General features: G+C 37.9%; 1 protein-coding gene across 1 annotated transcript in view; it reads left to right on the forward strand.

Moving 5' to 3' along the window:
- LOC139751609 (uncharacterized) overlaps positions 1 to 18,323 on the forward strand; it is a 430,524-nt gene extending 412,201 nt beyond the window's left edge. Inside the window, exons 5-6 of the mRNA XM_071667219.1 lie at positions 2,455 to 2,528; positions 8,975 to 18,323. Coding sequence (XP_071523320.1) covers positions 2,455 to 2,528; positions 8,975 to 9,224 — 324 coding nt within the window. The 3' untranslated portion in view covers positions 9,225 to 18,323. The remainder of the gene's footprint in view (positions 1 to 2,454; positions 2,529 to 8,974) is intronic.
- Positions 18,324 to 27,189: the final 8,866 nt, after the last annotated feature.

Genomic DNA, 27,189 nt, shown 5'->3' on the forward strand with positions numbered 1-27,189 from the left:
TCACTTTTGAAGTGCTTTCAACACTGCATGTAATGTTGATCAACATGACAGCTGCGAAAAATGCCCATTTTTAAATACGCATATTTTAATGCCTTTTTTTTTTTACATGCATACCTGGGGTGATATGGTCAACAAAAATGACATGTACGTAGCTTGGAAAAGCTTCAGTAAAACCTTCAGAGCAGCTGGGGAAACGTACGTAGAGGACACTCAGTTTTTAAACGAAGCCAAGGTGGTGAAATATAAAAGTGCCCGTTGTCTAGGAAAGTAAAAACTGAAAATTCAAGAACCAACATGGTAAAGTTCTGTAAATTTGAGTAGAGAAAGTTATACGACAAAGTAAACGTAATATGAAGTATATATTGCTGAAAATGGCAAAAGAAACCCTACAGAGTTTTACGGTTATATTAGGAGCAAGAGTCATTTCACAATCAAATGGTCTTTCAAGTATGGAAAATGGTGACTTGGTTCAAGACATCGAAGCTATATCAGTAATATCAAATGGCTTATTTGCATCCGTATTTACGATCGACGACACAACCCGTGTCCCGAATCCAGTTCCATAGACCAGAGAGGGGTACGTTCTTCAACAGATTGACATGATGGCTGAAGACTTACCTTCAGTAATAAACGAAATGAAAATCAATAAACGGCAGGCCCTGATAAGTTTTATCCGAGAACAATGAAAGGGGCAACAAATGAGATAGTTAAGCCCTTGACCGCCCTTTTCAATAAGCCACTTGTAACAGGAAAAGTTCCAGATGAATGGAAGTTAGCCAGTGTAATACCGATATTCAAAAAATGTAATAAGTCACAACCAGGGAATTATCGTCCTATTAGGTTAACGTCTGTAGTTGTAAAACTTAAGTTAATCATTCGAGGTAGAACTGTAAACATTTAGAGGACTACCACTCAACGATTCTCAACTTGGTTTTCGACAAAATCGCTCGTCTGACAAATTTGCTAGATTTCTTTTATGATATGATAAACATGTATGACGGTTGTAAAGCAGTTGATATTATCTATCTTAGCTTTCAAAAAGCGCTTGATAGGGTTCCGAATCAAAGGTTACAGGCAAAAATTGTTACATGGAATTGATGGGGTTGTACTTCAGTGGTTAGGATATTGGTTTACTGGCCGTAAACAAAGAGTGATTATCAGTCAAATCTAAGAATACTTAGGTTAAAAAGTGGAGTGTCACAAGGATCAGCCATGGGACCGGTTCTCTCTTTAATGTATAATGATAGTAATATTGACAATGGGCTGCGTCGCAAGATATAAAAAAAAATCGCTGATGATACATAGCTGGGAAAAATCTACAAATGAACTTGAACGTCTACAGCTTCAAATTCGCTTAGAGATACTGATGAACTGGGTTCATAAGTGGCGAATGAACTGTTATATCGATAAATGCAAAGTTTAACATACTGGTGGGAAAGACGAAAAGGCAAGCTACAGTAGGAATTCTATGAAACTTCAAAAGGTGAATGAGGAAAAGACTTGCGTCATAATCTCTGGAGGCGTAAAACCAAGTAAGCATTGCACAGAAGCAGTGGTAAGAAGGAACAAAATTCTTGGTTTCATAAGGAGAGCCTTCGAATTCAAGTCCAAGGAAATTATCCTTACTTTTTACAGTTCACTGGTTCGTCCATGAATACTGTGTCCAGTTTTGGTCACCATACCTTCAAAAATGAATAGATAAATAAAAAGACATAGACGGGATGGAGAGATTACATTGTCGAGTTATCAAGAAGATTACTGGACTGAGAAACAAACACTAAGAGACGAGAATAAATGACTTCAATCTATTTAATTTAGAAAAGAGAAATTGAGGTGATCTCATTCAAGCATTCAAAATGATGAAAGACTAATAATCTTGATCTATCAAGTTACCTAAGACTTGATTCGTGTGATTTTACTCATAGTAATGGATACAGACTCTTGGGCAAACGATTTACCTCAAATGAGGCGAAGTACTTTTTTCTTCAGCAGGTATGTTAACATATTGAACGCTTTGCCAAGTAGAGTGGTTGAAAGCAGTACTATAGATAGGTTTAAGAACAGACATGATAAATGCTTCGCTTCAAGCACATGACTTTCATTATTTGTGCCTCCATAATCAAAAGTGCAATTTGCAGATTATTCTTTTTGGATCATGTGTGCCTTCTACCTTTTAACCTCACTGATGTTAGTTTCTGAGATTTTCCACCGTCTAAAAAACCTCAAAGGAATTCCTTTGTATGCCTTTGGATTTTTGTATTTCAAAACTAAAAAGTCTACATTTTTTTCAGACATTTTGTTAAAGTTTCATGGTTTTCATAGATGTCACATAGATTTAGCGTCATCGTAAGTAATCATTAATAATGCATTACATAGTAATGCAATACATGAACTTGATAAATAGTAGAATGATAAGTTTTCTACGATATTAATATTGGTTAAACACACCTGCAGGTACCAGCATGGGCGGGAGGTGGTGGTGGTGAGGAACCCATGATACCCGGTCCACTATCTCTCCTCTACTTCAGGTGAGTGTTACTCCTGATTATTGTACTTTATGTGGGTCTTAGTCTTGATCATTATATTTCATATGGGTGTTACCATTCATTATACTTCAGATAGGTCTTACTCTGAATTATTATACCTCAAAGTGGTCGCTACTCTTGATCATTATGCTTCAGGTAGGTGTTATTTTTATTTTACTTCAGGTGGGTGTTTATATTGATCATCATATCTCGAGTGGATGTTACTCTTGATTGTTATCCTTCAGATGGGTGTTACTCGTGATCATTATATTTCAAGTTGGAGTCACTCTTGATCGTGAAACTTCAGGTCGGTATTATTCTAAATCATCATACTTTAGTTGGATGTTTCTATTGAGCATTATACTCTAGGTGGGTTTTACTCGATCATTATACTTAAAGCACGTCTATCTCCTGAAAATTACACTTCAGATTGGCATAACCATTGAACGTTATTACTTCAGGTAGGTGTTATTCTTCATTATCTTAACTCAGGTTGGTGTTACTAATGGTCGTTATACTAAAGGTAGGTGTTACCCTTGATCCTTATACTTCGGATAGGTGTTACTTAATCCTTATTCTTCAGATGGGTTATAATTTCATCATCATACTTCAGGTTGGTGGTACTCTTGATCATTATACTTAAATTAGGTGTTACTCTTAATAATTATATTTCAGGTGGGTGTTACTCTTTATCATTATACTCCTAATCTTGTTTCTGGTGCGTATTTCTCTCGATCATTATATTTCAGATGGGTGTTAGTCTTCACCATTATACTTCAGGTGGGCTGCACTTGATCATTATACTTCAGGTGGGTGGTCATATTGATCATTAAGCTTCAAGAGAGTGTAACTCTACGTCATTGTGCATCAAGTGTGTGTCACTCTTGATCATTAACCTTAGTTAGATGATACTCTTGATCATTATACTTTAGAGGGATGCTACTCTTGACTGTTATAATCGAGGTAAGTGTTACTCTTGATTGTTATACTTTAAGTGGATGTTACTTTGTCATTATAATTCAAACGTGTTACTCCTTATCATTGTACTTCAGGTAGATTTTACTCTGATCATTATACTTCAGGATGGTTTTACTCTTGATATACTTCAGGATGGCTTTACTTTTGATCATCATACTCCGTTTAAATGTTATTTTCGATCATTATAATTCATGTGAGTTTTATCCTTGATCACTTTACATTAGTTGGATGTTGCTCTTGTTGCTCAAGTAGGTGTTACTCCTGATCATAATACTTTAGATGGGAGTTACTCCTGGTTATACTTCAGAAGTGTTATTAATCATTATACTTCAGAAGTGTTACCATTGATCATTATACTTCAGGCGGATGTAACTTTTGGTCATTATCCTTCAAGTAGGCGTTACACTTAAATCATTTATACATCATGTAGATGTTACTCTTGTTCACAGTACTTCAAGTGGGTGTTTTTCTATATCATAATTGTACTTCAGACGGATATGTTAATGTTACTTCAGGTATAATGATCATACTTAAGTTGGATTTTACTGTTGATCATTATACTTCAGGTGGGTGTTACTCTTGATCATAGTACTTTATGTAGATGTTACTATTTGTCATTATAATTCAGGTGGGTATTACTCTTGATTGTTATACCTCTGGTAAGTTTTATTGTCATCACACTTTAGTTGGTTGTTACTCTTGATCAATTTCAGGCAAGTGTTACTTTTTATCAGTATACTTCAGGTGGGTATTACTCTTAACTTTTATACTTCAGGTGTGTTACTTTTGATCATTATACTTCAGGTGGGTGTTACTCCTTATCACGGTAACTTCAGGTCGGCGTTACTTTTGTTCATCATAAACAGGTGTTACTTTTCATGATTTTACTTCAGGTTGATGTTAATCTCGATTGCTATACTTTAGATGGGTGTTATTCTTGATCAGTGTGCTTGAAGGGAGAAATAATCTTGATCATTCTACTTTAGATGGGTGTTACTCTTGATCATTACAATTCAAGTGGGTGTTTCTCTTAATCCTCATACTCCAGGTGGGTGTTACCATTGATCATTATAGTTCAAGTGGGTGTTGCTATTGATCATCATACTTCAGGTAGGTGTTTGGAAATCATGTTCAATGTTTATTGAACTTGTGGGTGTAGAATTGGAAATTTACTGCAAAATAAACGCATTTTGAGAGTTTATTCAGCCTGTGAATGTGAATGTTATCATTTTTTTTTCTTTTCAATTCTACTGGTTGTCCCTCTTCAAAGTTTACTAGTTGGCCCTCACCCTCACAGTTTACCGATCACTCCTAATCTTTACAGTCCACCAGCTGTTCCTCATCATCACAGTTCACCAGCAGTCCCATAGATTTACAGTAAGTCCATAAGCCATCTCTCAGCCTCACGGTCCACCAGCTGTTGCTCAGCCTCATAGAACATCTGCTGTGACAGGCCACTATATATCATGTACCACTAAGTCATCTTCTGAGTGTACAGACAGACTTTAGCCTGCCTGGCCAACCAATGCAGAGAATTCCACAGACTAAAGTTAGGCAGAAATCTTCACATATACATAAATGAACGTTAGAAAGTAACCCTCTTTGCTGTTTCAACTGCTGCAGAACACTGGTTGTTTTTGTATGAACTGGCCCACGCACGGCATTTATATAGACCATTTGAGAGACCTATTAACAGATAAGCTGTCTTATTCTTGGGTGAGGTCAGAATAACTTTGCAAAAAATTTGTGAAATATACATACTTCAGATGGGTTATTCTTGATCATTATATTTCAGGTAGTTATTACTTTTGACCATTATTCTTCAGGTAGGTGTTACATTTGATCATTATACCTTAGGCAGGTGTTACATGATCATTTTACCTCAGGAGGATGTTACTCTTGATAATTATACTTCAGGTAGATGTTACTCTTGACCATTAAGTTTCAGATTGATGTTAACCTGGATCATTGTGCTCGAGGTAGGTGTTACTCAATCATTATACTTCAGATGGATGTTACTCTTAATCATCATATTTCAGGTGTGTTACTCTTGATTGTGATACTTGAGGTAGGTGTTACTCTAGATCAAATATTTCAGGTAATTGTTACTCTGAATCATTATGCTTCAGGTAGTTGGTAGTCTTGATCATTATACTTCAGGTAACCCATGCATGTTATAGTGAAATCAGTTTTACCACAGGATTCAATGGGACAAAGGAGGTTATGTTCCCGAGGAATATTTCTCATAATTTTCTGACACAAAGAACAAAACGTCACTTTACATTACAACTATAAAAAGTACTGTATTTAAACATAATATAGCATAAATAACACTCACACAAAATGGATTTGGATCTTGCATTAAAGCGGCCAGGGTTGCCTGCCTCTTCTATAAAGGATGGATATTTGAAGGCCATGGCCAGAGATAGTTGAACATTTGTAGCTCTTTGCTACCCAGTGTACTTACTGTGGTGTTATATTGATTTTGATCTTTGATCCAGACCACATTAGCCAGCATCAAAGCACGGTACTTAAAAATATCTAAATTTACCTCTAGGTAATGCCTTTCCTACTTCTTGCCAGAAGCATAAGAATCACTAGAACACTTTCCATTCATGGTTGTAAAGGTTTGAGGAGGTTATACGCTACATTACAATAGATGAGCATGGGTTGTATCATGACTGTATAGCCACATGTTGTACTGCTTGCTATGGCCGTATGCTGTTATTTGATGTTTTTACTCTTATGTTTGTGTGTTTTATATATCATGGACAGTATATATGCAAAGCAGTGTATACTGAGACACTGCTAAAACTGGAAGTGGGGAGCACCAGTAGAGAATGCAATGTTTGGTTTTAGTTGTATTTACTACTGAGTACCATTTCTGAAATTTGCTTTGTACATCAAACAAGTAGTGGTGATGTGAGAAGGAGATGGAATGAGTATTTTGAAGGTTTGTTGAATGTGTCTGATGACAGAGTGGCAGATATAGGGTGTTTGGGTCGAGGTGGTGTGCAAAGTGAGAGGGTTAGGGAAAATGATTTGGTAAACAGAGAAGAGGTAGTAAAAGCTTTGTGGAAGATGAAAGCCGGCAAGGCAGCAGGTTTGGATGGTATTGCAGTGGAATTTATTAAAAAAGGGGGTGACTGTATTGTTGACTGGTTGGTAAGGTTATTTAATGTATGTATGACTCATGGTGAGGTGCCTGAGGATTGGCGGAATGCGTGCATAGTGCCATTGTACAAAGGCAAAGGGGATAAGAGTGAGTGCTCAAATTACAGAGGTATAAGTTTGTTGAGTATTCCTGGTAAATTATATGGGAGGGTATTGATTGAGAGGGTGAAGGCAGGTACAGAGCATCAGATTGGGGAAGAGCAGTGTGGTTTCAGAAGTGGTAGAGGATGTGTGGATCAGGTGTTTGCTTTGAAGAATGTGAGAAATACTTAGAAAAGCAAATGGATTTGTATGTAGCATTTATGGATCTGGAGAAGGCATATGATAGAGTTGATAGAGATGCTCTGTGGAAGGTATTAAGAATATATGGTGTGGGAGGCAAGTTGTTAGAAGCAGTGAAAAGTTTTTATCGAGGATGTAAGGCATGTGTACGTGTAGGAAGAGAGGAAAGTGATTGGTTCTCAGTGAATGTAGGTTTGCGGCAGGGGTGTGTGATGTCTCCATGGTTGTTTAATTTGTTTATGGATGGGGTTGTTAGGGAGGTAAATGCAAGAGTCTTGGAAAGAGGGGCAAGTATGAAGTCTGTTGGGGATGAGAGAGCTTGGGAAGTGAGTCAGTTGTTGTTCGCTGATGATACAGCACTGGTGGCGGATTCATGTGAGAAACTGCAGAAGCTGGTGACGGAGTTTGGTAAAGTGTGTGGAAGAAGAAAGTTAAGAGTAAATGTGAATAAGAGCAAGGTTATTAGGTACAGTAGGGTTGAGGGTCAAGTCAATTGGGAGGTGAGTTTGAATGGAGAAAAACTGGAGGAAGTGAAGTGTTTTAGATATCTGGGAGTGGATCTGTCAGCGGATGGAACCATGGAAGCGGAAGTGGATCATAGGGTGGGGGAGGGGGCGAAAATTTTGGGAGCCTTGAAAAATGTGTGGAAGTCGAGAACATTATCTCGGAAAGCAAAAGTGGGTATGTTTGAAGGGATAGTGGTTCCAACAATGTTGTATGGTTGCGAGGCGTGGGCTATGGATAGAGTTGTGCGCAGGAGGATGGATGTGCTGGAAATGAGATGTTTGAGGACAATGTGTGGTGTGAGGTGGTTTGATCGAGTAAGTAACGTAAGGGTAAGAGAGATGTGTGGAAATAAAAAGAGCGTGGTTGAGAGAGCAGAAGAGGGTGTTTTGAAATGGTTTGGGCACATGGAGAGAATGAGTGAGGAAAGATTGACCAAGAGGATATATGTGTCGGAGGTGGAGGGAACGAGGAGAAGAGGGAGACCAAATTGGAGGTGGAAAGATGGAGTGAAAAGGATTTTGTGTGATCGGGGCCTGAACATGCAGGAGGGTGAAAGGAGGGCAAGGAATAGAGTGAATTGGAGCGATGCGGTATACAGGGGTTGACGTGCTGTCAGTGGATTGAATCAAGGCATGTGAAGCGTCCGGGGTAAACCATGGAAAGCTGTGTAGGTATGTATATTTGCGTGTGTGGACGTGTGTATGTACATGTGTATGGGGGGGGGTTGGGCCATTTCTTTCGTCTGTTTCCTTGCGCTACCTCGCAACCGCGGGAGACAGCGACGAGGTATAAAAAAAAAAATCAAACAATGGACTTTGCCTTTTATGAACACTTTCTGCTGATGTAATAGTGTCATGTTTATAAATGAGGACAATCCTTCATGTTGTCCGCTTGAAAAATACTCAGAAGTGTTTTAAGTGTGTACGGAAAATTATAGTGGTAAGTTTTCACGCATTACAGGGAAAAAATAATGTTACTCTTGGTGTGCCTTTGATTACTATCATATTGTGTCTTGCCTGCTATGACCACAGTTTCTCATTATTCACTTCATGTACTTCACTACAATCTATATTGCTATCCTTTGAGACCTTTTCCTGACTGCTTCAAACACCCTGGTTTCATCCACTGACAGTACTTCTCTCACCTGTACACCACATCACCCCAATTAATTCAGTCCTGTGTGTTCCTTATGTTTTCTTAAGCAGTTTGATCAAACTGTTGATGGATGATGCATAGTTGTATATAAGTTTTGGTTCACCATATGCTGCAATTATTTTTCTAAACATTTTCCTACCCATAGTTTGTTTAGAAAAGAATGTGGGTGCAGTTTTACAATGTAAGTCTCTAACTTAACATATCATGAAAATATTTCCTTCCAATGTTTGCATGAAATTCAAACTAAAGAATGATTCTTTATGCCGTTAGATCTACTTTTATCCCTATAATAATCCTCCCCTACCCAGATGCCTTGTATAATCATCAACACTTTAGTATCTAATGTTTTGCAGATGTCCACACTGCCCGTTCATGGCTGAAAGTAGGAAACGCCTCCGAGCTCACCTTTCTTACCATTCCGACCGTCGGCCTCACTCCTGCTCTTACTGTGACTACCGTGCATCTTGCAACAAAGATCTGCAAAAGCACATAAGGACTCATACTGGAGAGAAGCCTTACCAGTGCAAGCTTTGTCCTTACCGAGCCAGTGATCCAAGCAATTATAGGGCACATATGAAATTAAAGCACAAAGATATGATTTAACCATTTACACTGCCTCATGAGACTCTAAATCCTATTGAAAATATTGCATGAAAGCCATTATCAAGCTGCTGTTAGTTTATTGACATAGTAAAAGAAACCTGACATGAAAATTAAGTGTCCTGATGAGATGAGAAAACCGGAATATTATGGTAAGTATTGAACCAGTAACTTTAAGAAAATCCTTGCGTAGAGCATTTTTTTTTTTTTCAAGAAAAGCTAAATGATGGAATCTCTTTAAATCAAACATCACTTGGCTTATCCTATACAAAAGAATGACTAGAAACAATGAAATCAAGTAATAAAAAAAGATTAATGAGACATTTATGATTGTCACATAGATTTCTGTTACTACTTTTGGTTAAACTGACCAACAGTAAAATTTTTATGGCTGTGTTTTTTCCTTTTTCTTTCATATTCTTGAGATATTATGGTATTCATAGTACTAATAGCAGTGCAAACTGTTATATACAGAAACTAGCATGCTGGATCTATATATATCACATATTGCTGGAAGATTAGGGGTTCCTTTCAGAATTTAGCTTATGATTATTCTTTTAAGACAACAAGCTTTTAAGAAACTGATATCAGTGTCTGGACACATGTGTATTACACTAACAAATAGCAAATGCATGTGGATTTCATGATGTTTTTTGGATGTTTCCTTCAATTTCTTTATTTTCAATGTAGGAACAATATGAAAAAGATGTAAATCATTATAATGTAAAATGCCTGTTATAGGATAATTAATTTATCATTTGTTTGCTAAATTCTGAACTATTTTGTAAATCATATATAAAATTACAAATCTCTTTGAACATTGTTTTATGTATTAAAAGTTGCTTTGTATCACTGTAGACAAATATCACAGACATAAACATGTAAGTTGATGAAACTAACAGAATATTATATGATCATAGTATTCTTAAGTACAGTGCATTAAAGATCTGGGCTTGGTATGTTGTGTGGGAATGTGTCTCACCTATAGTTCTGATAAGTATATAACTTGACCCTGACTGTATACTCCATGATCATAATATTTATTCACTGGGAATATGAGGTTCCTCTTTTCTTGCCTTTGCTGGTAACTGTCACATCATAGTGATAACAACTAAGTCTGAGATACTACACACTATTTCAGTGAACCAGGATTTCTGGATAAGTGGGCTTTCTAAAACTGGGGTCATTAAAAAGCAAAGAAAGAGTAGATGAAAATTTTGGAAGAAAGTTGAAATTTATGGAAAATGAAGAATTTGTACTGGAGGGAGATGAAACAGGAAAAAGATGGATGTATGGGTGGGAATGTTAATGTGAGAAGTAAGGAAGGGGAGTTGCTAAATCAAAAGGAGGAAGTGAAAGGAAGATGGAAAGAGTATTTTGAACTGATGTATGTGGGAGAAGGCAAGACAGCAGTTGTTTCATGCATGGGTATGGAGGATGGAAGGGAAAGGATACAAGTGCATGGGCCTATGTAACAAGAAGGGAGGTAATAAGAGCAATAATGATGTTGAAGGTAGGAAAAGCATCTGAACTGAAATGTTGAAATATTGAGGAGTGTGTTAGAGTGGATGCAGTGATATGTGATTTAGCAGGGAAACAGAAGGTTGTGCCTAACGATTAGGTGAAAGCTATTATTGTTTCTTTACTCAAAGGAAAAGGTGCTAAGGATGTATGTAGCAATTACAGGAGAATAAGTCTGTTAAGTGTACCAGGAAAAGAATATGCAAGTGTTGACTGATAGAGTGATGGAAATGACTGATTACAGAATATGTGAGGAGTAAGGGGTTTCGGGAAAGGTAGAGAATGTGCGATCAGACTATTTGGTGAAAATTATTATGGAAAAGTATCTAGCAAAATGAAAGATTTATGCAACTTTTCTGGATCTGGAGAAAGTGTTTGACGGAGTTGAGTGGAATTGTTTTTGGGATGTTGACAGAGTCGGGTGGAATTGTTTATGGGTTGTGTTACAGACTTATAGCATAGGGGGACAACTACTGAATGATGTGAAGGTCTTCTATAGAGTAGCAAATGCAAGTGTAAGAGTGGATGGAGAGTTCAACAAAAGCTTTGGCATACATGTGTGTATGAGGGAGGGGTGCATGATGTCTGTGGGTTTTTGAAATATCTATGGATGGAGTAATGAGAGAAACGAAAGCCAAACCAGGGAAAGGTGGTGCAGAGATGGAATGTTGGGTGAGGTATGGTGGCTAGTGACAAGCGTGTTTAAGGATGATAGTGTGTTTGCTGAGAGTGAAGAGGAGTTGCAGAAGGTTGTGTTTCATGATCTGTGTAAGCTTGGGCAATTGAAGGTAAATGCAAGTAAAAGCAAATTAATGATGTTGGAAATGAAAGAGGTGAGAAAATTTCAGTATTGAGATATCTTGGGAAGGTTTGGTAATAAAGAAGGAGAGATAAGGGGGAGAGCTGTACCAGGTAGGGTCATCATTAGATCCCTTCAAAGAATAATGAAGGGTAGAGGTATAAGTAAAGAAGTGAAGAAAGGATTAAGGGACAGTATAGTCCTCTCAACCCTGACCTGTGCAGCTGAAATATGGACATGGAGTCACAGAATCACAGGTCAATGAGTCACAATGGTCAAGAATCCATGCTGTGGAAATGAGCATTTTGAGTGGAGCACGTGGTATGATCAGATGAAATGAAGACAGAAATGAGGATGATGCATGAGATTTTTGGTATTGCAGGGAATGCAAAGGAATGAATTGTAGAGTGGGTGAAATGTAATATATTGAGGTGTATTGGGCATGTGGAAAGAATGCAAGATGGGTAGTTTACAAGGATAATATATGAAAATATGATTAAAGGGGTTGGTGTAAGAGAAAGACCACTTGTGACACGGGGAAATAGTGGAAGAATACTAGAGAGAGGGAAATGGTAAAAGAATGTGTGGAATGGTGTTTGCAAGGTGGGCATATAAGGGCAGGGATAAGAGAAGATTCTTTTGCCATAGCCACCCACATGATGGAAGTTCCCGGAGGGAAAGGCCATCAGAGATATAGAAAGACAGATAGAGAGGCCTTTAGTTCTAATCATATACTTGTGGATTCCACATTCAAGTATCATGTAACACCCAGCACGAGACAAAAAGGAATAATTTTAGGAAACTGAAGTGTGTCTTCAGAGTATACTGTAGTAGTCTCGGTTGATGTTCTCTTCACTACTGAGAAGCATAACAATGTAGCATACTCTCCAGTAAGAAATTTTGTGTATAGTAAGTGACTGCATGTACATATAATTGCCAAATGGTTGGGATGAATTGCAATTTTGGATTACACAGGAAACTTTCTCACCACTTAAAGGCTCTCATGAAAGCTAAATAGAAGAGTTATGAAATATTACAGAAAACCTTTGGGAGGTGCAAATTGCAGTTTCTTTTTTTATTTTGATGACTTTTGTACCATCTACTGAGCCAGAACCAACTTTTATTCCAAAATCTGGCATTTCACACCCTATGAGTTTAGAACTGATAAAGTTAGAATGATAATTTTGAAACTGTCTACAGAACCTCCATGTTAAGCACTTTTGTGTACAGGCCTGCAATTAATAGGGTGTTGCTCTGATTCAGTGATCATGTCTTGGTCTAAACATTGTGTATCATTTCATTTCTTAAGTGATGCACAAAACGATCTCTTGACTAAAAAACTTCTAATTACCCTCAGCTTCATAGGGAAGAGTGATGTAAGAATGTAACAACAAGCCACTGTTCTAGGGAAATGCCACTGAGATACATCTGAATTTTTCCATCTACCTCTACGATAGGTCAAATTTGTAACCTCCATCCGATATTTACAGTATTTCTTAGGACAGGATACCGACACTGGGATAGAAATCAGGGCATAATCAGGTAGGAAAAGATACCGACACTAAGATAGGAATTAGCTCATCATCAGGTAGGACAGGATACCAATACTGGGATAAGAATTGGATCATAAGCAGGGTAAAACAATTTGGTAATTGTCTATTTTACACTTGGATTGATTTAATAGGCTTCAGAGATTGAGATCTATCAAGAATGAGATGAATTGTGTAATTATACACCCCATGAAGAAAGACTAGAATCAAAGCATTTTAGAGACTTGCTAGAGAAGACTAATTTAATGTTCTTCCACATGGTAAGAATATCAAAATTCACATCTTTGTACGTATTTTCTAAGACTTGTCCACCACCATTTTTTTTTTCTGAAGAGCTAGTTTGTAACTAGGTCTGATGTATATCATGTTAGATTCATATACAAAAATTTAATGTACTTGAGCAGGAGTAAGGTACATGTCTGTATGATGATATTTAGCTCCTAACAGTAAAGGAGTAAACCTTGGACAATGAAATGTTACTCAGTGGAAAGATTAAGCTATTTTATCACCATACAGGGCCTGCTATGATCATTGGAATTAATCTTATTTTTGAAACCTGATGTTGCTCTTTGAGACTTAAATGAACTTCGTAACAAGTAACCTGTATTTTTTGCCATCAAGGGTTCAGATTCACTTCCTGCAGTCACTCATGCTTGTAGAATTACCTTTTAAGGGAAATATTTCTAAAAGACCAGCAATCCAATAAGAAATTTGATTGGGTTTTTCAAATGGATATACCGTGTGACTGGAAGGTTTCCTAAATTTGACAGCAGAGGATGAATGCAAGAATATTTCCCTAAAAAACACTCCAAGACTTATTGAAACCCTTACTACTCTTGAAAATGTAGTTCCAAGTTGAGGTACACCCCTCCATGATATGAGATGCTTCTGTGGTATAGATGTCATGGAAAGCTTTTGCATTCCCCTTTTGAACTGAACACTTTATAGGGAAGTTCCCTTTATAACTGAAGCCGTTATGATCTCTGAGTATACCTATTATTTTCTGCATCACAAACAGCCATGAGACACCTCTCTCTTTTACGAATTTATACTTATTTCTGGGAAAAGGTCATAAATAATAACCAAGTAAACTGATTTCACCTGATTTATCATATTAGGTTGCATAAGGTACTGGTAAATATCTTGTTTATTTCATATTTTCAAAGATTTGGTAAGGTCTTATTATACATCATTGTTAATTATGGTCTTGTGTTTTATATAGCTGATGACCACAGACATGGATGAATTCCTCTTTGAGACTAAATTGAAAACAAACTGAAGCATCAATAAGGGCAAAAAATGGAAAAGTAAGGAAAACACAGGAAAAATATGAATTTTTGAGAAGCAAAACCTGCCTATTAAAAAGTTGGAGAAATATTTGGAAAAAATATAGGGTAAAGGGTTCCATAACTTAGCAGTGTAGGGAAGGATACAGACATCATGAATGCAAATGACTATTTTGACGATGGCAACATGGTAATCACATAATGCAGAGACTTGCCAAATATCATGAGGGATAGCTAATGACAGAGGCTTGCAAGAAGCCAGTCTTCAGGAGTAAAACTGGGCTAATTTCTACTGAGGAAAAAGAGAACCAACAGCTGTGCACAGGGAAAATGGATAAAGGTTTTAGGTCAAAATGGGAACTGAAGACTTGGACTTGACTATGTCAAGTACGTTGAACAAGAATTCCTCCAGATGTCAAAACAGTACTTCATACACGGATGAGTCAGTCCTCTGTGTAACTAAAGCAAATGATTAAAAAAGAATATTTGACACAGGAACAGGACTTCCAGAATCTTTGAAGCAGACATGGCAATCTGTGTAACATAAGTTTTCCAAGAGATGTTAGATGTTCCACCGTATATATATCATGCTGAATGGTGGAGTTTTAAAGCCATCAAAGATGATTAGAAACTTATGAAGAGTTTTAGAAGGGGAACTTGAAAATATTTTAGAGGCATTAGAGTTAATTAGGTTAAGTTTATTCCATTGAAAAATACCGTCCAAAGCTAAATTTGTTGAAACCTATATGTTGAGATAAGACATTAAAAGAGAAGAAGAGGTGAATCAGACTGAAGGAAATGGACGACTGTAGTAGTGAAGAGAAGTCTCAGCAAAAGAGACAAAATAGAACCTTAGGACATCTTTGTTGATAAGAAAAAGTAGAGATTAAATCATTAGCAGTTAGGGAAACACCACCAATTAGGACTTGAGAGAACAAATAAGAAAGGAGAACCAAATGAGGGAAGCTTGGAGATCTAATCTCAATGCTGCACCCTAACAAAACTTTTGAGACATCAAGGGCTACAATACAAAATTTTCCAAAATATCTCAAAGACAATGAGACATAACTAACATTGCCATGGCTCTAACAAGTGGATCTCGCTACATGAAGATCACACTGATGATCAGAAAGAAAAGATTCAAGAATAATGAACAGAATGAGCTGAAAAGAGATTCAAAGACATTATGAATATGAAGAAGTGAAAGGAACAAGATGGTATTTTGAAAGAGTAGAATGGTTATCCTCTATTAAACAGACTGTACCAAAGCAATCTTCCAAGAAGAAGGAAAAGTCTTAGCTTTAGTCAAATATGAAACACTAGAAAACCTGGGAAAAATGAGGTATGCCATCAGGGTGATGAGAAATATGTTCACAGGAGTGAGCAGGAATAGTTTATAGGTATGAGCTTAGGAATAAGTTCTTCACAAGATGAGACACTGTTACAAGATCAGAGGGAATGGAAAAGAGCCACTTTTTCAGCAGAAATGACAACAATAAAGCAGATGAAATGGAAAAATGAAGGAAAGATCTAACAGCAGAAGTTATTAGCAAAACTTTTAGGCTGAAAACCCTGAAATGAAAGCTGAATGCAAATTGGTCTGATATAACACTTCTACCTGAATGGCCAATTACAGAAGTGCTTGAAAAATGGATAGTCTTAGAGAAAAAGCTTTCATTTCCTAACTGTAACTACATCACCCAAGAAGAGGCAGTAATTTCCCCATGAAAAATGAAAAGGAATTTTCTGAACTTACTCCAGCCAGCACTTATATTGTGTCATTAGTGACATTAAATGGGAGCATTCATAAGATGAGGTGAAGCAGTAACAAGATCTTTACAAAAGTGACAAAAGTTGAGCCTGTTGAGGAGGAAATTGTTCCATAAAATAAAGTGCCAGACTTCCATGTGTTAAGACCTGATCCAATGGAATATGAGTAAATTAGTGATACCTACACACAGTCATAAGGAAATCCATCTCCAACCATGTGTGTACATTAAAGTTTCTCAGATGGAGGATCTCAGCCTGAGGATTAAAGAATGTCACAGCCTTATTGTGAAAATCAAGATAGTCCAAAAATTTTAAAGTTAAGAGAAACAAAGTTAGATGAAATGCAAAGACGTAGTAATTGCTGGAAGATAGATTTAAGGCCAGGAAAATTTAAAGGCAGCTGACATCATCTGGTATGTAAAGCCCTTTTATATAATCTCTACCACAGTTATATATGTTTTAGGTTTGCAGATTTTTTTATATGACCTTAATAGTTACAGTCATGGGTAGATTCTCTTTACATTATTCTTGATGTTATTATTCATTTCTGTATTTCATATCACATATTTTTTGTGCTTATCACACACACAATGAACTCATTCACAATGAACCAATCAAGCAAATCTTGTTAGATAACATGGTAACAGGATGTTTAATTTTAATTGATTCTTAGAAGTAGTTTGTTATTTTAAGTGAGTACTGAAAGTTCCACTGTTCAACCAAAGTTGTATATAATGAAAACCCTTGCCTTGTTTTCTGCAAGATGTTTTGCAACACATATTAGTTTAATAGCACTGATGCTCATTTGGACATTGCAATTTTTTACTTAACTGTAAATGTACAGACAACATAAAGGGTTGTCAAAATCTAAAGTAGAAAGAGTGACTGTTGTCCCTAAAAGCTTTTGTTGGATTGTTTCTTACAGAATTATGGGATGAAGAAAAATTAGTTTACCAGCAAACACGACTCATATATGAATAATGATAGTCGTAAAGATGATAATGTGAACATAAAGATGTTTAATACCTACAACACATTTTTTGCAAATGAACAGCAGCAAAAATAAACAATAATTGAATGCAGTTACAGTGGTCCTATGTTCGCATATTCAAAAATTAAGGAATTTCCTAAAAGGATATATTTTCAAACTAATATGTAAAAAAAAATTGTATGGATGGCTGGAAGTTTTGACCCACTGGACCACATAGAGGCATCTCTTTGTGAGTCCTGGTCTCTTGTCCTGGCAACAAGCCCTAGTCCCCAGTCCTAGTTTTCAGTCCCGGATCTTGGCCTACAGTCCTGGCCTCAAGACTAGCATTTAAGTGTTTGATACAGATAAATCATGTCCAAATATAACTAAATGTGTTCTCAGTTTAAGAAATACTTGTATCTTAAAGTCTTCAGAGAGTAACATTTATTCTTGTATGATGTATCGCTTCTTTATCAGGGAATTTCTTTAACCTTATTGCATGGTCCTTGGTAATTCAATAACTTTTGACAAGACCTAGTAAGTGTTTGGTTACTTAACTTTCAAAATGAATTACCAAATTAATTTTGCGAATCACGATTAGTTACGGTAATTCATTTATCAATCAGTGAAAAGTTAATCAACTAACCTAACTTTTGGGTTCAGTCGAATAACCTCTTAAATCAGCAAGTTTGTTGGGAACCTTAACTGGTTAATGAACTGATTGATTCATTGGTAAAAAGTTATGTTTATTAACTTAACTCACCCAATCCAAGGCCTGGCATAAGTTTCAGATGTTAAACTTTGTGCTCCCAGTTTCCTCCTCACTCATTTCAATTACTGATCTGAGTCCCTTCTACGGTGAATTAGTCCTACATTATTCCACCTTTTATATATCATCCCTCCTCACTTGCACATTCCATCAATTGATTTGCTGGAACTAACTCCCTTATTTCAGACCTGGACATCTCTCTAAAGGGTTAAGTATAATTCAGTCAAGTTCAGTCTCCTTTACAAATTATATTGGTAAACTCTTGGCTCTCATAATATAATTTGGATTACTTTAGCCTGTAATTCAGAGTGTCTCAAATGGTGAGTTTCCAGGGGTAATGCCAACTTTCCAACTGAGGTAACAGAATATTTTTGCTTGAGAGTAAGATTACACCCCGAATGAACATATGTGCTAAACGAAAATAAAAATGGCCCAGATTCCAGGCTTTTTTCTTGCCCTTGTAGTCATTACTTGTGTGGGCTGTAGTAGGTAGTTACCCGTGGTTAAAAATAAATCCCCAGGCCTCTGTTTGTCTACACCTGCAGTTACAACAGTGTCACAGTGAACATGAATACAAGCATGGGGGTTCGTTGATTAAATCCAGCTTAGGAACATTGCCCATTTCTTGCCTCTCTGTTCATGCACATAATTTATTCTATTTTTGCAAGAAAACAATATTATTCTTATTCTTGATAAACTGCAAAAATATGTTAACCAAACCATAAAGACAGGGCAGCAAGAGCAGTAATACACATCTCTCATACATACAGGTATTGCTTATATTCAAATATGTATAATGTTAAACATGTCATGTAAAGCACTTCTTTATCTAATAATCTTTGAAAAATTCTGACATATTTTGATAATAATGACTTTCTACATTAAATGTTTATAAATGCCTAAACTCGACACAGGTTCAGACGGACCTGTGGTGCTTTAGAGTAGTGTTCTGGGAGTTGAACGAAGTTACTGAGATAAAATACCTGTGTGGGTCGGGGCGCTTTTGTGTGTGCGTGTGTGTGTGTGTGTGTAAAATCGACACAGTTACGGACCTGTGGTGCTTGATGGCGTCCTAGGAGAAGTGCGAAGTTGTTGAAATAAAATGCCAAAGTGGGTTTGGGACTTTTCTGAACCTAAAATCGACACTGGTACGAACGGACCAAAGGTGCTTGATGGCGTCCTAGGAATAGTACGTTGTTGAAATAAAATAACCGAGTGGGTCGGGTCACTGTTCTTGGCATAAAATCGACACAGTATACCCAAGGACAAATATTATGCAAAATGTCATCTGATATGCATTTTTTAAACCTCTGCCTGCAGAGATGCCGAGAAAATCCATTATGTGTAAATTCCAGAATCCAGGTCTCCGGGGTTGGGGGTCCTGCAAAAAGAAAAAAAAAATTAAGGTTTAATCAGAGGAATACAGATAAAATACCTAAGTGGTGTTTGACGGCGTATAGGGAGCCGAACGAAGCCATTGAAATAAAATACCCGAGTGGCTCGGGGCACTTTTCTAAACCTAAAATCGGCACATCTACGGACGGGCTCGTGGTGCTTGATGGCGTCCTGGTCGTACGAGGTTGTTGAAATAAAATACCCAAGTGGGTCAGGGCGCTATTCTTGGCCTAAAATCGACAACTGTGTGTTGCTTGATGATCACTTGGGAATCGAACGAAGTTACTGAAATAAAATACCTGTGGTACTTGAGGGCGTCCTGGGAGTGGGAGGGAGTTAAGATAAAATACCCGAGTGGTTCGGGGCACTTACCTAAACCTAAAATCAACACAGGTATGGGCCTGTGGTACTTGAGGGCGTCTTGGGCGTCGAAGTTGTTGAAATAAAACATCCGAGTGGGGTCGGGGTGCTTTTTGGAACCTAAAATCAGCACAGGTGGTGCTGGACGATATCATGGGAGTCGAACGTAGTTGTTGAGATAAAGTATCCGAGTGGTTCGAGGCGCTTTTCTGAACCTAAAATCGACACAGGTGCTTGGGGTCGTCCTACGAGTAGTACGAAGTTGCTAAGATACCCGATTGGGTCGGGGCGCTTTTCTAAGCCTACAATGAGACGTTTCAGTTATCTCCCTTATCTACCCCTGAATGTTATAATTACCCATTATATCTTATTCAGTTCTCTTTGAGAAATTGTAAGAAGTTAGATGGCCAAGGTCAAGCCTATCTGTTAGGAATGGCCATAAAAGGAAGGATGTGATACAAATCTGTTGGTAAATGTATTATGTTATCTGTACACATCTCAGTGATTTCAAACTCTAATATAATTGAGGCCAGTAAATTTGCCAGTTATGTTAAGTAAAGTAATATATAGAGAGATCTATGTATCAAGATAAAATTGTATTATTTGTTACGAGAGAGCCGTGTTTATTTTGCTATTACAAATTTATTTTTATAGATTTTATCTGTGTTTGGTATTTGACCAACTTGAGAAGAAGGGAAAAGTAGGTATATCATTACGGCCATCAGCCGTCAGATGTTAGCCAGATTGTGGGGGAATCTGTGTCTAGCCCAAATCTCTCTGTTAACGGAAGCAGTTATTTTAATTATCTGTTTTAATGGGCCTATGGGCTGATCATACACCCTTTAACGTGTAAAGGGTAGAGGCAGACGTAACATGGGGAGCAGTCCGGGATTTTTAACTGTGAAACCTGCCGTCCGGAACTTTGAACTGTGAAACCTTCTCTCTTGAGATTTTGAGCTGTGAATTCTGACGTCCGGGAGTGTAAACTGTGGCACCTACCGTCAGGGAGCAGAATATGTGGAAGTCAGGATATGAAAACGTGAACATAGTCCAGGAGCTGAAATTGTGAAACTAGGTTCAGGGAGTGAAATTGTGTAACCATGTAATTCAAAGCTGTCCCGAAGTGATATGGTTTAGTACTCTACTGTGCTCTCTTGAAACATATGGAGAGTTCTCTAAACAAGTAAGTGTTTATACCTGTAGTGTGTTTAACCATGGCAGATAACGTTAAGAAGTTTATTGAAACCCACGATATACATTTTCTGTACCAGTGTAATAAAGATGAAGTGAACTAGGTAGCAGTTAATTATGGAATTTTCTCTGCTTGCACATGTCAAAAGTGAAATGCAGAGAATTAATTGTTCAGTTGGTGTCCTTATCAATACTGAAGGAACCTTAAGATGTTGATAGTAGTAAATAACTTGCAATGGAAAAATTAGAGTTAGAATTTGAGCTCAAAATACAAATAGAGGCTGATTTAAGAAGTAAGGCTTAAACACTTAGAAATAGAGGAAAGAACAGGTTCAAGAAAAATTGGAGATAAAGATGATAGGGTAAGTCAGTTACCCGAGTTTATAGAAAAAGAAGCTGAGGACTTCTTTATTCAGTTTGAAAAACTTGCAACTATTAAAGAAGAGGATGAAATTGACTGGGCTATGTTGGTGCAGAGTAAATTTAAGGGTAAGGCTAGAGAGTCATATGCATGTCTTAGTTTAATGGAATCAGTAGATTATAAGGCTGTTAAGGAAGCAGTATTAAAAACTGTGGAATTGGATGCAGAAGCATACAGGAGAAGGTTTAGGGACGTCAAGAAAATTAGTGGACAAACTCACCTGGAGATTGCTAGAGAATGTGGTATGACATTTGATAGGTGGTGCAAGCCTATCCCATTGCATTATATTAATCTTGAGAGTTGACTTGAGGAGTGGCCATGTAAAGGTTAGGATATGTGAGGAATTTCCTATGCCTGGAGTACACATGCTATTGGGGTATGATTTGACTGACAAATGAGTCCCAAAGCCTGTTATGTGCTGTAATCCATTTGATGTTGATACTGTTGTAAAGGTGAACCACATGACAGATAAAACTGAAGAGACTCAGATTGATAGTAATATACAGTGTAGTGAAATTGTTTGTGCAGCTTGTGACTAGGTCAGTATTGAAGGAACCTCAAGATGTTGATAGTAGTAAAAAAAATTACACTGGAGAAATTAGAATTAGAATTTGAGCTTAAGAAAATACAAATAGAGGCTGATTAAAAAGTAAGGCTTGAACACTTAGAAATAGAGGAAAGAACAGGTTAAAGAAGAAGAAGAATTAGAGATAAAGATGATAGGGTAAGTCAGTTACCCGAGTTTATAGAAAAAGAAGCTGAGGACTTCTTTATTCAGTTTGAAAAACTTGCAACTATTAAAGAAGAGGATGAAATTGACTGAGCTATGTTGGTGCAGAGTAAATTTAAGGGTAAGGCTAGAGAGTCATGTGCATGTCTTAGTTTAATGGAATCAGTAGATTATAAGGCTGTTAAGGGAGCAGTATTAAAAACTGTGGAATTGGATGCAGAAGCATACAGGAGAAGGTTTAGGGACGTCAAGAAAATTAGTGGACAAACTCACCTGGAGATTGCTAGAGAATGTGGAATGACATTTGATAGGTGGTGCAAGCCTATCCCATTGCATTATATAAATCTTGGGAGTGGACTTGTGAGTGGCCGTGTAAAGGTTGGGATATGTGAGGAATTTCCTATGCCTGGAGTACACATGCTATTGGGGAATGATTTGACTGACAAGTTAGTCTCAAAGCCTGTTATGTGCTGTAATCCATTTGATGTAGATGCTATTGTAAAGGTGACCCACATGACAGATATAACTGAAGAGAATCAGATTGATAGTAATGTACAGTGTAATGAAATAGTTTATGCAGCTTGTGTTGTGACCAAGTCAATGTTAAAGAGAGAAGTTAATTACAATTTAGGGGAATTGTTTAATAATACAATAAAAAATTGGACATGAGAAGAGCACTGTGGAATTAGAAATTGATGTATTTCCAGGTTTTGCTGTGGTCAAGGAAGAGTTGACAAAGTTACAGAAGGGAGATGAGAGTTTGAAAGAATGTTGGAGTGAAGCTGCTAGAAATGGGAATGAGAGTGATGTGTCAGTTGTATTTTATGTACAAAATGGTGTGTTAATGAGAAAATGTAGGCCTGCCTATGTTCCAGCATCTGATCACTGGAAGGTCAAAAAGCAAATTGTAGGTCAAAAGAATTATAGGTTACATATAATTGCTCTGTCTCATAGTTCTTGTTTGTCTGGACATTTGGGAAAGACAAATGACAGAATATTAACCCTTTTTTTTTTTTTTTTTTTTTTTTTTGGCCGAATATGAAGAAAGATGTGTCTCAGTATTTGTAAGACTTGTGAATTATGTCAGGGTGTAGGTAAATTCAACCAGACTATACAGCCGGCACCATTGCAGCCAATTCCTGCGTTTTGTAAACCTTTTAGCAAAATTGTAATTGATTGTGTAGGTCATCAACCTAAAATGCATAAAGGCAATCAGTATTTATTAACAATAATGTGTGCATCTACCAGATTTCCAGAAGCAGTACCATTATGTATCATCCATTCTAAAAATTTTGTAAGAGTTAGTGAAATATTACTCCTGGGTGGGTATGCCTGAAATTATACAATCAGACCAGGGAAGTAATTTCACTTCAGGAATTTTTAAGAAAATATTAAAGGGGTTACACATAACACATAAGATGTCAAGTGCTTATCACCGACAGAGCCAAGGAGTTGTAGAGAGATTACATCTGACTTTGAAAAATACTTTGAGAATGTATTGTGAGGAATTGTACAGACACATGGTGTTTGATGGCATCCTAGGAGTTGAGCAAAGTTGAGATAAAATACCCGAGTGGTTCAAGGCACTTTTCTGAACTTAACTCAACATAGGTATTGACCTGTTGGATGAACTTGTTGAGACAGAATACCTCATTGGTTCAGTGCACATTTCTGAACGTAAATTCAACACAGGTACGGGCAGACCTATGGTGCTTGAGGGTATCTTGGGAGTTGAACAAAGTTGTTGAGATACAGTACCCAAGCGGGTTGGGGTGCTTTTCTGAACCTAACCGACATAGGTTTCAGACCTGTGTTGCATGATGGCGCCTTGGGAGTTGAATCAAGTTATTGAAATGAAATACATGTGTGGTTTGGGGCATTTTTCTGAACCTAAAATCAACACACCTGTGGTGCTTGAGGGCATCTTGGGAGTTGGACAAAGTTGTTGAGATATAATACCCAAGTGGGTTGGGGTGCTTTTTGGAACCTAAAATTGACTCATATGGACCTGTGGTGCTTGATGGTGTCCTATGCATCAAACGAAGAAAATGGGAAAATATACCTGAGTGGGTCGGGGTGCTCTTCTTACCCTAAAATCAACATGGGTATGGACCTGTGGTGCTTGATGACATCTTGGGAGTCAAATGAAGTTGAGATATAATACCCAAAGTGGTTCGAGGCGCTTTTCTGAACCTATAATCGACACAGGTACAGACCTGCTTGAGGGTATCTTGGGCGTCAAACAAAGTTGTTGAGATAAAATACCTGAGTCGGTTGGGGTGCTTTTAGGAACCTAAAATCAACACAGGTACAGACAGACCTGTAGTGCTTGACAGCTTTTTGGGAGTCGACCAAAGTTATTGAAATTGAATACCTGAATGGTTCGGTGCACTTTTCTGAACCTAAAGTCGACACAGGTATGGATCCATGTTGCTTGAGGGTGTCCTGAGAGTCACATGAACTTGTTAAGGTAAAATACCCTGAGTGGTATTTTCTGAACCTAAAATCGATACAGGTGCAGACTTATGGTGCTTGAAGGCGTCTCGGGAGTTGAACAAAGTTGTTAAGATGAATTACCCAAGTGGGTTGGGGTGCTATTTGGAACCTAAAATTGACACTGGTATGGACAGACCTGTGGTGCTTGAGGGCATCTTGGGCATCAAGCAAAGTTATTAAGACAAAATACCCAAGTGGGTCAGGATGCTTTTTGGAAAATTGAATTGACACAGGTACAGACCTGTGGTGCTTAAGGGTGTCCTGTGTGTCGAACAAATTATTGAGATAATATACCTGAGTGGGTTGGGGTGCTTTTCTTATCCAAAAATTGACACGGGTACGGACCTGTGGTGCTTGTTGGCTTTGTGGGAGTCAAACAAAGTTGTTGAGATAAGATACCTGTGTGGTTTGGGGCGCTTTTCTGAACCTGAAATCGACACCTGTATGTCGGACCTATGGTGCTTGAGGGCATCTTGGGAGTCGAACAAAGTTGTTGAGATAAAATACCCGAAAGGGTTGGGGTGCTTTTCGGAACCTAAAATCAACATAGGTATGGACCTGTGGTGCTTGATGATGTCTTGAGATTCGAACAAAGTTGAGATAAAATACCTGAGTGGGTCGGGATTCTTTTCTTAGCCTAAAATCGACATGGGTTTGGACATGTGGTGCTTGATGGTATCTGGGAATCAAAGTTGTTGAAATGAAATACCTTTGTGGTTTGGGGCGCTTATCTGAACCTGAAATCGACATAGGTATGGCAGACCTATGGTGCTTGAAGGCATCTTGGAGTTTAACGAAGCAACCTGTGTTGCTTGATGGCATCTTCAGAGTTGAATGAAGTTATTGAAGTAAAATACCTGAGTGGTTTGAGGCACTTTTCTGAACATAAAATCGACACAGGTGGTGCTTCAGGGCACCTTGTGCGTTGAACAAAGTTGTTGAGATAAAATACCCAAGGGGGTCGGGGTGCTTTTTGGAACCTAAAATCGACACAGATGCTTGAGGGCATCTGAGAGTCGGATGAACTTGTTGAGATAAAATACCTGAGTGGTTTTGGGCACTTTTCTGAACCTAAAATCGATACAGGTGTGGACCTTTGGTGCTTGAGGATGTCTTGGGAGTCGAACGAAGTTGTTGACGTAAAATACCTGAATGCGATGGGATGCTTTTTGGAACCTGAGGATCATCCTGCATGTCAAATGAATTTATTGAGATGATATACCCAAGTGGGTTGGGGTGCTTTTCTAACCCTAAAATCGACAGGTATGGACATGTGGTGCTTGATGACGTCTTGGGATTCGAACAAAGTTGAGATAAAATACCTGAGTGGGTCGGGATGCTTTTCTTACCCTAAAATCGACATGGGTATGGACATGTGGTGCTTGATGGTGTTCTGGGAATCATAGTTGTTGAAATACCTTTGTGGTTCGGGGCGCTTTGCTGAACCTGAAATTGACATAGGTACGGCAGACCTATGGTGCTTGAAGGCGTCTTGGGAGTTGAACGAAGATGTTGAGATAGAATACCTGAGTGGGTTGGGGTGCTTTTCGGAACCTAAAAATGACACATTTACCGACAGACCTGTGGTGCTTGAGGGCGTCATGGGTGTCGAATGAAGTTGTTGATATGAAATACCCAAGTGGGTCAAGGTGCTTTTTGGAACGTAAAATCGACACAGGTATTGACCTGTGGTGCTTAACAATGTCTTGTGAGTCGAATGAAGTTGATGAGATAAAGTACCTGTGGTGCTTAATGGCATCCTGGGAGTAGAGCGAGGTTGTTGAAATAAAATACCCAAGTGGCTCAGTGCGCTTTTCTGAACCTAAAATCGACATAGGAATGGACCTGTGGTACTTGAGGTCGTCCTGCGTGTCGAACGAAGTTATTGAGATGATATATGCAAGTGGGTTTGGGTGCTTTTCCTACCCTAAAATCGACGTAGGTACGGACCTGTGGTGTTTGACGACGTCTGGGGAGTCGAACGAAGTTGTTGAGATGAAATACCCGAGTGGGTCGAGGCTCTTTTCTGAATCTAAAATCGTGGTGCTTAAGGGTGTCTCGGGCGTCGAACGAAGTTAAGATAAAATACCCGTGTAGGGGTGCTTTTTTGAACCTAAAAACGACACAGGTACGGGACCTGTGGTGCTTGAGGGTGGCCTGAGAGTCGGATGAACTTGAGATAAAATATCCGAGTGGTTCTGGGCACTTTTATGAGTTATTTAAATCCCAACTTCACACTTGAATTCCGCCGTCCAGCACCAATCTGCACAGACCATTCACTCAAAGTGGTTGAATGGTTGGTCTGTACAGATTGATGCTGGACGGCGGGACTCAGGTGTGAAGTTGGGATTTAAATAACTTTGTTAAGTACTGGCACCTGATGAGGTGGATTGTCTCCACGAAACAGGTCGTTCCACATGTATAGAAAAATTACGTTAAGTAAAATTGTATGAACTACTGAAGTGCAATTTCACCTTCATTATATCATCACGAACTATTGTGATCATCATATCTACAAGATTATATTATATTAGCTTCCCAATTTTATCTTGAAATTCACATAAATTTTTCTTCAGCTTCTGTAATCTATATCATCTTTCAAAAACAATCTCTAACTGTAAAAGATTTCCTCTTCTTATCATTAGGTAATTTACCTTTGTTTTCATTTCTTACTCTTTGTATATGGTATCTCAGTCTTTCCTCAGCAAGT

This window comes from Panulirus ornatus, chromosome 11 (genome assembly GCF_036320965.1).
Source record: "Panulirus ornatus isolate Po-2019 chromosome 11, ASM3632096v1, whole genome shotgun sequence".
NCBI lineage: Eukaryota > Metazoa > Arthropoda > Malacostraca > Decapoda > Palinuridae > Panulirus > Panulirus ornatus.